Genomic DNA, 13503 nt, shown 5'->3' on the forward strand with positions numbered 1-13503 from the left:
AATCAAAGAGAGGAGCGATTTTTTAGGTTTTCCACCCGATGTGCTCAAAAAGTGTCAAAGAACAACAACAACAATATAATATTGAAACGATCGTTATGTTCACTAACGTGTCCAATAAATTGTATCATATTGTAAATATTTCTCACAAACAACTTGATTGGTTTTGATCATAAGCGAATAAGCTTTCATTTCGACTCCTCCCACCTCTATTTCATGAACCACATGTTAATGGGAACACACATGTTGGTAAATTGTTGCACGCTGCATGCATCGCGCTGAAAACGTTTGTTGGAATCGTCACATTTCTTGATCTTACAGTCTTAGAAGATTGTCTGCAGGGTGTTGATCTCTACTGAGTGTTTACGTACTTTATTTTGTGTATTCCTGCCAACTTATCTGCGTAATGGAAACCAAAACTAAGGAGTTCGTGTGGGGTAAGTAGACTAGACTAAGTCAGTAAGTCGATCATTTTGCTGTTTTGCAGCATTTTTCTGTTTGGTATCTAGTGGTTAGTATTGCAGTACGGTATATCAGTATTGCAGTACCGGTACTGTATTAAGTAAGCTTATTTTCGTACTGTTTCCGTAATATTTCTAAGAAAATTATATGCAAAAGTATAGTATAAGTATAAGTTTATTTCGACTCCATAATCAGCAATAGACGATAAAAAAATAGATAAAAACAAAAGTAAAAGTAACTGATTATAGAATCGGGAAAGTGAACAAAACCTAGAGTAAGGTTTGAAACGTACAGACAAAGTTGCTAATAATATTAGTTTTAGGCACCCGTTGTAGAATATGAATTTGAGTAAATGCTAGAATGAATAAATAAAATTACTTCATCAACTATTTCAGTATTCAGGCATTCAAACTGTTTAATATAAATATAAAAAAACACCATCTTCTGTCTGACTTTCAGACTTTATAAGTCTGTAAGTGCAGAAGTGTGCTAATTCATATCAGTAGGCTATATGGTTATTCTTACTTTTTTTCAGTTGCCAAATTGAGCAAAGAAAATAAAACAGTAAGTTGGGGTGGAAGAAAAGATGGTGCTCTAGAACAAATAATCTTGAAATTGGTGAGATTATTTATTTTTGCTTTGCTTATTATTTGTACTATCATCCAAATTGTGAAATAATGTGATGTGATGTAATGTAGACATATTTTTATCAAAATATTCCAGACTGATGATCATATTGAAACATGTCAACATGTGGCCCTCAGCAGGAACTTAATGTAATATGTGCGTCTGTTTATAAAACAGTAATTACGAAATGTTATTAAATGTCCAATGACAAAGATGAGAAAGAATAAAAAATTACCCTATACTGTCATAATCTAACTTATGGACCAGCTTCCTTTTTAATATTTGCTAGATTGAAAATACTCTGAAAATAAAATGCCGAATATATTTGAATGTAATTAGAGAATTTTGCCTGCCATGTATATTTTATGACATAACATACCTTTCTTTGTATACTATCTTTACTTTTGGTCAAGACGCTACAAAGCTAAGTATACAACTTTAAAATTGATCCCCCAAAAGAAGTTAATTTTAGAATCGCCAAGTCGAATGCCTGTACAAAGTTTGCTATGTTGAACTGTTATTTCATGAATCATTAGAGGATTTGGACTAATGTGTGGTTTCATGGAGAACCGGCACAACATGATTGGTGGTAACTGGTAAACAATGCAAAATGGCCTAAGAAAAAGTATTGTGACTTGGCTCCTAACAAGATTTCATATGAAGATGGCTAATATTTTGATTATGCGAAAACATTTTTATAAGCAAGCATTTTTGTCACACTGTAATACCTGAATTGAAGGAATGGTGTCATCAGTTTGGAATGAATCCCTTTTCATATGCTCACTTTAACCTGTTCTGTGCGAATCGGTGCATTAGCGCAATTTCAGACGCTGTGTGTAAACCATGAGGTCTGGAATGTTTGTTATGGTCTTGTTTGGAAGAATAGCTCATTTCCTACCCAGCAATATAAGAATGAACGTTATATGACATTTGGAAGTAATAAAATATATCGCTTACATTTCACGAGTGTACTTCCCGTTGCGATAGAAAAACGTCGCACAGCAAGAAAATAATTCAATAAACCTTGGCGTTGCGCGCTAACCAATAACAAAAGCTAGTATGATAAGGTCTTATTTTGAAGGTCCTTTTATATGCTACATAACATAGGAGAGTGGACATCTCACAACGTCAGGAAGATAAAAAAATATCGAGTCGTTTGATCGCAGCTGCCTCACCGAAAAAAAGTTAGTTCACATAGGCGTTTTATCTCGCAAATTCTCCTTGTCTCACGATTATAAGCTTTTATGATTCATAATAAATGTTTTATTATGACTCACAAAAGCTTTCAACGCGATAAATCACAAACAAACAACCGATCGATCTATCAAGCTTAGCCTGGCCTGATTCGATGTGGTGACTTCTCAAACGGAAAATTTCCAAAACGTTTGAACGACACGCGCTAACGAAAAGCGTTTGGTATCATATGAAAGAGAAAACCAATGTGCAGTCAACTGTATAGTCACATTTGCGCTTTTCAATAGCTATACACGTCCAACAGATGATAGAATGAGAGAGTGTAAATATTTTTGTTATTTTTTGACGTTACGAGAGACCTCTTGAAAGAGGTGTTTTAGTTTACGGTCCTCCAGTGACATCTAGCGTATAGTACTCTAAAAGACCTTTCCAATGGTATATAATTATTGTATATTGGGTAAATTTTGGGGGTCGTTTGACATGAATAAAAATTGGTATACAAAATTGGGCTCGATAAAGAGTGTCGAACAGGTTAATAACATACCTCTGAAGTTGATGCATATTCATACCCAGAATACGTCATCAAATACAGCATACTCATGAATATTACCTCTATTCCGTTGCTTGCGCATAAAGACTGCATACCTTCAATAAATGCTTTTACAAACAGCAGTTCAATATACCATTTTAATTAATTTTAGGTTCTCTTTCACACTGAACGGATGTACTTGGGCATTGGCAGATTGTGTGTGATATTTTTCTCTTGATATGCTCTTGTCTCATTTAAAGTTCTTCATTCTTTCTCAGGCTGTTTTGGGTCCAGGAGCTAAAGATGGAAGAAATTTAGTTGAAGTAACAACATTTGACAGTGAACAAAATAAAATAAAAGCTATCGTTTGTGCATTAACTGCTGGAAAAGATGAGAATCGTACACTGGGAGATTTACCTTTATTTCCTCCAGCTAATTTTACTCTTGTTGAAGGTGAGTTACTTACTAATTAATCACATTAACTCATACAATTTAGTCTAGCTTAATATTATAAATATCACAAAGTGATATTGCCCTACACTGAATTTAAATTTTTACATCATCTTTCTACTTGTTGATAACAAACTGTTTAAAAGCCGTCTATTTGTTTATACCTTATATGCATTGAATGTTTTTTCATGGCTAACACAAAACATTTTTGTTTATAGGTAGTGGGCCGGTTAATATTGTCGCCAGTCATCTGATTATGGGTAAGAGATTTTTACATCAGTTTTATCATTTTCACTTCAAGACTCTATAGACAATGCTTAATTGTCCAGACCTACGAGGTGCGGCTTAAATGAAACGGGACTGACGTCACAGATTGCGCAACACGATTAACCATCGGTAATCAACACTTTTGCAGTGTGGCGTAATATGTGTTCTTTGTTTAACAGCTGTTTTGACACAATATCGCAATTATTTGTGCTTTTCAGGATCCATAAGTGAATGTGATAAATTTCTTGTTGAAAAAAATGCTGTGCGAGGTCTGATTGAGTTTTTTGGCGATAGGGGGTTCAATTGCAGAATGACGATTGAGCAAAGAATTAACATTAAATTTTTTGTCAAACTTGGAAAAATGCATGTCAACTCGGCATGCATTCAATCGTTGAGCTTTCTGCTCCTCAGTCAACTCAAGAGCCTTTGGCATCATTTTGGCACACACCTTTCGCATTCCCAAAGTGTCAACCAAAATGGTGCGGACCGTTTCTTTGTCCATCCCAATTTCGTTGGCAATGACGCGAATTGTTAAGCGACGATCACTGCGAACCAACTGCCAAACCTTTTCGATGTTGGTATCAGTAGTGGAAGTGCAAGGCCTCCCTGACCTCGGATCATCCTCCACATCCTCCCCGCCTTCCACAAATCGCTTGTGCCATTCAAAAACTCTTGTTCTGGACATGGAAGAATCTCCATAAACATCACGCAACATCTGCAAAGTCTCAGTCGTCGTTTTTCCAAGTTTGACACAAAATTTAATGTTAATTCTTTGATCAGTCGTCATTCTTTAATTGAACCCCCTATCGCCAAAAACCTCAATCAGACCTCGCACAGCATTTTTTTTTCAACAAGAAATTTATCACATTCACTTATGGATCCTGAAAAGCAAAAATAATTGCGATATTGTGTCAAAACAGCTGTTAAACAAAGAACACATATTACGCCACACTGCAAAAGTGTTGATTACCGTTGGTTAATCGTGTTGCGCAATATGTGACGTCAGTCCCGTTTCTTTTTAGCCTTACCTCGTAAACATTCACCCTATTTGCAATTTTCCGTGTTAGAAAGTCAAATTATTGGAACGGTATCATCAAAAATATTATGAAACTTGAAAAGGATTATACAAACAGTTCAATAAAGTATTCAGTTTGTATAAAATACGAAATAAAATTTTTTCAGATAAAAATGCAGAATGACATATTTGCTAAAAATGCCGTTTTCTGTTGCTCATTTGAGGAGATTGTCATAGAGATTTGAAACTATAGTTTTGATGACTATGGCATAAAACTGTATTTGTTATATTTTATGTTGAGTTGAAGGTTTCTATATTTATCTATATTTCTGTATCTATCAGATATTTCACAATATCAGAGATATAATTTGGTATAATAATTGTAAAAGTGTTGATGTTAAGCAAAAGCTTGAACGTAAGATAGATGCCGGGGGAGGAACTTACTTGGGATATCTTGATGGGTGGTTTTCTCCTATCGTACCTAATAAATGGGATAAATACATAATTTATCTGAATATAACATAAAAATGTTTGATAGATGAGGATGATCTGTCTGATGAAGACGATGAAGATTTGTCCGACTTTGAAGAATCAATGGAAGATTTGAGAGAAAAACTGAAAGCGAAGATGGCAGGTGGAAAGGTGGGTATAACTATGGCAAGTTCACATCTTCAAGTACCTAGAAGGTAACGGGCTCCAAGTACTTGTCAGGAATTACCTGCTTGGGTTGCGTGAGATTCAAATCATGTGGGGAATAATTAGGTGCGAAAGAATTGCTGGACTTCTCGCCGCCATAGGATGGTTCATGTAACCGCAGGTCGGTTACGACTTCCTCCTCCATCAAGTCCATGCATTTGAAACAAATAACTGGCTAACTAAACCCACACCTGACATGGACTGGTAACCAGACGAGAGGCCGTGGTTCTCCATATGATTAAGCTGTCCTATCGACTTTCCTCTCCCGCAGGATAAATATGTAAATCCTATCAACTCAACATGTGTTTCCAGTTTGCATATGCACCTAATCTAAGCCACTATCTGTATTAGGTTAAAAATTCTGGTTCGAAGTAATTCAAGTTACCCAATATCAAATTAAAATATGTCTCGACATCCAATTTAACATTCTGTCTGTTCCTTTTTACTCTTATTATACACATATATTTTGTTAGGGAGATGCAGCGAGCTCAAAATCGAAAAAACAATCGAAGAAAGCAGATGAGTTGGATGACGATGAAGAGGAGGATGATGAGTAAGATTCTTAGGTTTTTCACCCATGGATAATTTTTAACAGTCACTAACACCAACAGCCAGTAGTAAATGATTTTGGATAATTTCATATCATGTACAGAATGGTGACCGTACATTTGAACCCATGCGTATATCCGCGGGTTCAATCTATGTGCGGGTGCTAAAACCCATGGGTTAGGGTTAGTATGGGTTCAAATATCCGTAAAACAAAAAAAATTCCATAGGTGCAATAGTACGCAGGTGCAATTGTCGCGGGTTCAGATGTACGTGGTTCAAATGTACGTGAGTTCAAATGTACACGGGTTCAAATGTAATGGAACCGTACAGAATCTGGGAATATGTACTTGCGCGAGCGTAAGTATAGAAGTAAGAGCATACTATCCGCTCTTACTATTTCATGTCTTTGTACTGCATACTCAAAGCCAGTTAGTAGTCCACGTCTACAAGAATTTTTAATATTTGCGTATAGCGTCTTATATTAATATTTTTGTTTTTAAAATGTAGCCTGGAAAGGCAGGCATTTATTAATTATTATATGTATACAGTTTCGTTTTGTACCGCATAAATGTTTCAAGAAATTTTACTTTTCAATGACCACTATCTTACAAATGAAACTTTTTGGTTCTGATTATATATGGTAATGTTATTTTTAGTGATGAAGATGAAGAAGAAAATGGCTTTATCAAAATGGTAAGAATTCAATTTTCCAATTGAATGCCTCTGTTTTACTTTATCTTCAATTTCATAAAAAAGGGTACTCTTGTAGTATGTGCACCGGAAGATGTGCCTTGGACATATTCTGTTTTGACATCATCTTCTTAAGATTTATTCATTACATTCAATATACTTACATTAACAGGAATCAAAATTGGCAGATGATGACGATGAAGACGAGGATGCAGAGTGAGTTACTATGAAATTGAGACATTGAGGCTGTTGAGAAAATTTCAACAGACTCCAATTTTAATAAATGGAAAAAATAACTCGGGACTCTTGGAGTCTTGGTTCACAAAAAGTTTTGACTCTCAACTACACGTTGGAGGGAGTTTTGACTTACATTCCAGCTCTCAAATATTTTTTGATCACAAAAGCATTGACATATGCGACTACGTTTTCATTGTCTGTCAGGAATGCTCTGATTTTTTGGCCGGTTCTCAACTCCCGATTTACTACCTTATAAGTCAGAAATTTAACTCCTGAATCTGATGGTTTCAAAATTTGGGGTATTTTATTGGGGAACATTTTAAAGTCTTTTTTTCATCTTCACCTCTGAAATGAGTGTTCAAAACAATTGGTTATCAGTCTGTTGACAGCTGATTTAGTGCAGGGGTGTGCAACCCTTAATTAATACAGGCCATATAGAAATACCTCTAGTGGAAACAAGACTGCACCTTTATTTAACATAGGCTATCTAGTAGTTGCAGGCACAAAAATATTGGTTATTGATCTTGTGACATGTGTTGTTTGCACAAGCTAGCTATTAAAACATTGTAGTCATAGGCATAGATAATAAATTATAGTCGTGAATAGGCTTCGCAAAGGAATTGGAATTACATCGCAAATAGATAAAAATCTCGTGTTGCGGAGCATTTCTCCTCAGGCCACACAATTTTCCCTTTAGGGCTGCATTCGGCCCGCGGGCCAAAGGTTTAGTGGCAGAGACTTGCTGTTTTACAACTTTGTCTCTATTGAAAGACTTCTTTTGCTACTGTGGGCGGACTCAACATTAAATGTAGAAGTTGGATCACATTTTTGGCAGAACTTTAATGCCTTCCATAGACAGAAGTATTTATAGAACTTTTATGCCAGTAGTACTTATTTTGTTAGATAGACTTAGAAAGTTGTTTTTGTTTTTCAGTGATGATGACTATGAAGATATGGATGATGACGATGAGTGAGTTCCAAATCAATGTATTCCATAAAAAAATAAATTCTTAATATAAAAAAATAGATCTAATTGAGAATTTTGAATAAATATAATAAAAATTTGTGATCAGTATTGTAAAATTAAAATTTAACCACTATGTGCTGCCTAGTTATTCAATTCAGAGTAGTCGTGAGAGAATGAACTAAAATATGCTGTTTGGTTATTATGGGAGTCAACATAGACTCATTTTTCATTAACTAAATTTTATTATTTCTAGGTCTGACGAGGAGGAAAAAGAGCAAGTAAAAGTACCGACGAAAAAGGTTTGATAGCTGAAAATATGTTAATCTGGTGCAACTTTTGATAATACAACATCCTTGGTATCATTTTAAAAGTTTTTCAGGGGAGCAACTGCCGATTCCCACACAAAAATGTTTATTAAAAGTTTATTTGTGGACCCATGGCTGCATTTAAAAGTTACATCTGCGACTTTGTTTCATAAATAATCTTCAGAAACTCATCTGTAATATATGAATATTCTATAATCGTGCTAAGCATTAAGGATACGCCTGCCGCAGTTCGCCGTTCACATAATTGCTGGTCAGTTGCGGCTTTCTCCACCATCAAATCCGTGCTTCCAAAAACAAATCACTGGCTGACTAGTCCCATACCCTACATGGACTGGTGACCGGACCAGGGGCTGTGGTTCGCCTTCATATGATTAAGCCGTCTTATCGACTTTCCTCTCCCCGGGATAAACATGTTAATTAGAAATCCTATCTTATTGTAAAGTAGTCTTATTATGTTATGTGTTGAATCTTGCTGCACAAAATATGTTGCACCATTGTTTATTCGTAATGAATTTATTTCCAAACTCGAACGAGCGAGCTAATATGATATTATAAAACAATACGAATGTGTTTTGCTGATGATTGTACTGATAGGATACTTATGAACAAATCTCTCTGCTTTATTTTAGAGAAAACTGACCAATGGCAAATCTGCCACTACAGAGAATAAGTTGACATCACCGGAAAGAACAAAAAAGAACAGTCAAGAGCAGAAAACTCCAGTCTCACAAAAAAACACATCGGTCAAAACACCAAAAGTAATTATTTTTATATTTATTTATATATTACATAGTGTGGGCCACATTCGACCACATTCACTCCAGTTTTTTTTTTTATGAAATCACACCGAAGTGCTCAGAAAATGCAGCAATTAAACACAATCGACTAACAGCAGTATATTCACAAATGAATGTTCTTTTCAAATGTTATTGCTGTCATTTGTCTCACCCTACCCCAATACAACAGATGCAGTCTGTGCTTAATGAACATAGACCATCCACCCATGCTTGAATCGGGCGATCGTCAGGATACTGTTTCATAAATGGCAACATAATGATATTGCATTGAAGATGCTGGCATGCCTGTTGTAACAATGCCCAGGTTTTGTTTCTCAAATACATTTTGATAATGGATTTGACAGTAATTCTGGCACCAAATCAATTTCTCTCCTTCATTTGAACATTTTAGTAAGAAATTGCTATTGCATTAGAAGTAAAGTACTTCGCACAGCATCCTAAACACACATCTTTAACAGCTAGCATCCTAGAAAGTTTGTTTGTGCAATCAGCGGCTGTGAATAGGACAACGAATTCGCACACCTATTGGACAATTTCAAAATGCATCTCTGAACGAACCTAAGATCTTCCTGTGACTCAAGTGATCGATTATTTTTTGGCTTTGCAGGCCCTGGCGGCCTTCCATTATTTAATCATCACAGTCCAATGTGATTAGAAATGCTACATTGGTTAGAATAAAACTTTTATATCTTTGTGAACAAGATCCAAATTAAAGGTGTTGGACTCCACTTGTATGTCATGTAGTCTTCCAATTGATAATATGCCTTAAGAATTATCAGCTGTGACCTTTTCCAATGGCAGTCCCAGTGTTCGCTGGAGAATAGTACTTTCGAAGTTACCGATAACTGACAGCTGAAAACGAAACTATTGTATTTTATATATAAGAAATATCATCTTGTTAAGATAAATCTATTTCAACTAGTGAGGGGCAGTGTAGAATATGTATGCGACTGGTATAACTAGCAGCCTGCACACGAAGCTTGTTCCTTGAGTTGGCACACAGTGCCCAGTAATGCAAAAAATACTTGGTTTGGTGCTTTTTTGAAACCATAAATTGTCTCGTTCCAGTATAACTGTGATTGCAAGCTCCAAATTTAAACGTGACAAAAAGGGTTCTGGATCTTGTATACCCTTCTATTGCCTTACAATAGTTTTCTTGCTGTGGACTCTTTATTTCGATTTTTGATACATCTTTACATTGAAATTAGCTTCATCACAATGAACTTTATCACCGTATTAAGCTCATTTGTCTCTGTCAACTTATCAGCACTCGAAACGTACTTTTGCCACTTCATTAACAACATTGCCTTTATGTGAATTGTTCTTGCGGTTTTCTCTTAACTGAAAGGATGCCCTCACCTGAATGTAAGCTTTTTGCGGGTAGCTGAGTATGAGATTAGCTCATAGTAACTTAAGCTGACTGCAATGATTTTTCCTGCCCTTCTACTCGATTTTCAAATAGTTATGCTCTTAAATATGCACTCAGTAGAAAAATATCCCTTTTATGTATGCTGTGACGCAAGTTAGGGGCTTGTGTGAGGTCTTGAGAGGGTTTGCGACAGCTTGCTCAGATACAAGTAGTATTCCAGATGCATAGTGTTTAGGAAGATTATCCTGTTCATTTCAAACATATCATCTTTCACCTTGTAAGGTTTACTTTCTTTATTTTTTGCAATTTCTTATATTATCTCTGTGATATGAATTTTTCTTTGTATCTTTCGTCGTTCAAACATGGTAGGAGTATATCCTTTTCCCATAATCTGACTTCGATTGGAACATCGTGCGTGAACACATTTGTTTCGTTGTCAAATTCACATAGACAGATGTCTAGTGTGGGATACACTTACAATTGCAAAGAATCCGTCAAGAATACTTCAACAACTTGTTAAGACGTCTCAACATTGTGCTGTGAAGAGTCGATTGACGTCAATTGGATCTATCAACTTATGCCTGAAGTTCTCAGGAACTGTTTCCACATTTCTTAACATGAAATGGACAGCTTCCCAGTGGCACTCGTTTACAATATTCTCATTATTGTCTTACACTTCAGTTAAGTCGAATTACCGCGAAATGTCTCCTATTACATTTCAGTGCAACCCCAAACCACCTGAACTCAGATTTTCTTGCAACATTTAGGTTTTAACGACGTTTATAGATAAAAGGACGAACCTTGCTTCAAATAATTTAATTCACAAATACGCTACTATGAATTTTTGGTGAAAAAGTGATATTTTTCCACAAATTGCAAGCTGGAAAAAATCACTCTTAATTATACCTTAAAAGCTTGAATTTTACCTAAAGAGGAATAGATTCAGTAAGATGGCCCATTTTACAAATGATTGATACAAAATTGGTTTTGAATGTATATTAGTGCTAACTGCTAGTTGTAATAAACTTCAGGCAAAATGGCGAATCCCATATTAAGTGGGGTTCTTCCAGAGCACCTCTAGCCTTGCCAAGTAAGTGCTTAATAAATTGTGCTCAGTCCAACCCTGCCTAAAATATATATCGTGTTGTAGGACTACTATATCCATCTCATGACCTCTCTTTTCAGAGTGAGAAGAAAACTCCAGCAAAAATAAAGTTTACTTCCGTTGATGAAGTGAAGGCCGCAATTAAAAAGGTACTTTATAAATGACCTTTACAATGTGGTACTATACATATCTAAATTAGATATGTCTTATTTATAATAATAATGTTTTATCCAGGGATATCTAAATTAGATAGTTTACTATTCTGAAAACATTATCAAAACGTTGAATATAATCAAAATTGCTCGTGTTTAACACAGATATTGACAGGAATGATTGTAAATTCACAAACTGAATTCAGTAATGTTGAATATATATATCGTCTATGCTTCTAAGTTTGTAATCATATATGCAAGAGAAATGGTTTATTTTTCACATTGTCAAGGTTTATTTTGTATGTCCGTCAGGTGCCAAATACCCATTATAATAGACGAATTATTCGTATGATCAAGAATTTACTGTTTCATAATATATCCATTTCCAAATCTCTTCGAATATTAGATTTGTTCAGAACATCCATGATTATATCTCGGGGACCATTCATGTTCTCTGGTAAAATTCTCAGAAAATTTCAGATTATCTCAAGAATTAGAGTTAAGTTCACAAATTTTCTTAAGATTGTATGACTGCGAAAATTTGTAACCTATTTTTTATATTACTCAGTGTCCAGGTGGAAAACCAAGAAAACAAGATAAGTTTTTGAACTGGCTCGGAAATCAATACAAAGTAACTGATGAATCAGTGAGTTCTTATTTTTCTGTGTTTTCCCTGTAAGTTTTGGACTACTTATAGGAATTTGAATTTGTTGGGAACAATCCTATGCCTAATTCAAATGATTCCTCCAGCACAAATATGATCTGACACAAAGTGGACTCATGGATCCTTTTGCCATTGGACCAACCAATTTCTAATTTTCAAAACTCAAGGGATGGAATAGAGCGATACAGTGCTTTTACATTTATTTCTTCCAAGTTTTTTTCAGAGTCTCATGTCTATCAAATATATTTTATTCTTTTGTATAATGCGCCAGCAGGTGCCATCCTGTCGAGCTGGTTGTCTTTCTCTGGTGCTTCTCTAAGAGATTACCTATAGGCTGTGATAGTCCTTCTCTGAGTGGAATTGATTTGAATGATCAGATAGATTTCTATATTAGTCTTATATGCTGTTCTGCGGCCAATTGTTTGACCTCTGTGTCCTTATATATATATATATATATGAGCATTGCTCTTCTCTACTAGGAAATGTTCCTAAAAGAATCTTAATAATAGCATTTCCAATCTTATATTCCATATATGGCATAATTTACGGGCCATGAGGTGCACTTTAAACCTTTTTTTTACCCAAACCGGTGCGCCTAATGTATGGATCAGGTGGAGCTTTATTTATGCTTTATTTCTTACAGTCAAAACCAGTACCGCTATTGCTTACTATTGCCTTGATAACCGTTGTAGTGTTGAGTGTTGTAGCCCGATGCGCCTTATGTATCAATAATAAAAACTCTAAGCAATTTATTGACCGTGTGCCTTATGGTCGGTGAAATACGGTTATGGTTGTAATGCATGATCTAATTCAAAATGCATCACTCAATTGAATGAATGTTTGATACTTTGTGACATAATGAATGAGTTGGACATTGTTAACTGTTTAATTTTCTTTTTTTACAGTGGAAAAATGACCTGTGGGTGTGGCACAAAAAGGAATTGGGAATATAGATTTCGCCATTCGTCGTCGAAATCGAAAGCATATTGGGTGCTTGACAGCATAACGCTAGCCAAACGAATTTTTATGATTGCACTCGCATGAGGCATTTTTTACTTCTCGTAAATCGAACATTTTTCAGATCATTTTCTCAATTTCCATTGGGGAAAGTCAGTAAAACGTTTTCTGTATTACAATGTTATTTCTGTGCCTGACACATTGCTTTGTAAGTTAAAGTTCTTGCAGGGAAAAATCAGGATCCAACAAACTTTTACGAAATCATGTAAAGTCGACTTGTACATTGTTGCAATTGTGAGTATTGTGTAGTACTGCGGTGACTGAATAAAGCTTTTCTCATTTCCTACTTGCTGCTTATTTTGCGGTTCTGGAAAATCTTGTTATTGAATTTGTGGGATTGGATTAGGGGTGCGAAAGAGATTGACACTCATTAATGGAATTGGAGCTAAAATC

At 35.4% G+C, this 13503-nt stretch overlaps 1 protein-coding gene across 1 annotated transcript; it reads left to right on the forward strand.

Moving 5' to 3' along the window:
* Positions 1-222: 222 nt before the first annotated feature.
* On the forward strand, positions 223-13396 carry LOC120336201 (uncharacterized). The gene is made up of 14 exons (XM_078120339.1): positions 223-434; positions 995-1077; positions 3088-3262; positions 3478-3519; positions 5080-5183; positions 5711-5790; positions 6443-6479; positions 6649-6692; positions 7648-7683; positions 7934-7979; positions 8636-8764; positions 11358-11426; positions 11998-12075; positions 12999-13396. Exons 1-14 carry the CDS (start codon positions 404-406, stop codon positions 13044-13046), a joined length of 1002 nt encoding a protein of 333 aa, XP_077976465.1. The 5' UTR covers positions 223-403; the 3' UTR covers positions 13047-13396.
* Positions 13397-13503: the final 107 nt, after the last annotated feature.

This window comes from Styela clava, chromosome 2 (genome assembly GCF_964204865.1).
Source record: "Styela clava chromosome 2, kaStyClav1.hap1.2, whole genome shotgun sequence".
NCBI classification, from domain to species: domain Eukaryota; kingdom Metazoa; phylum Chordata; class Ascidiacea; order Stolidobranchia; family Styelidae; genus Styela; species Styela clava.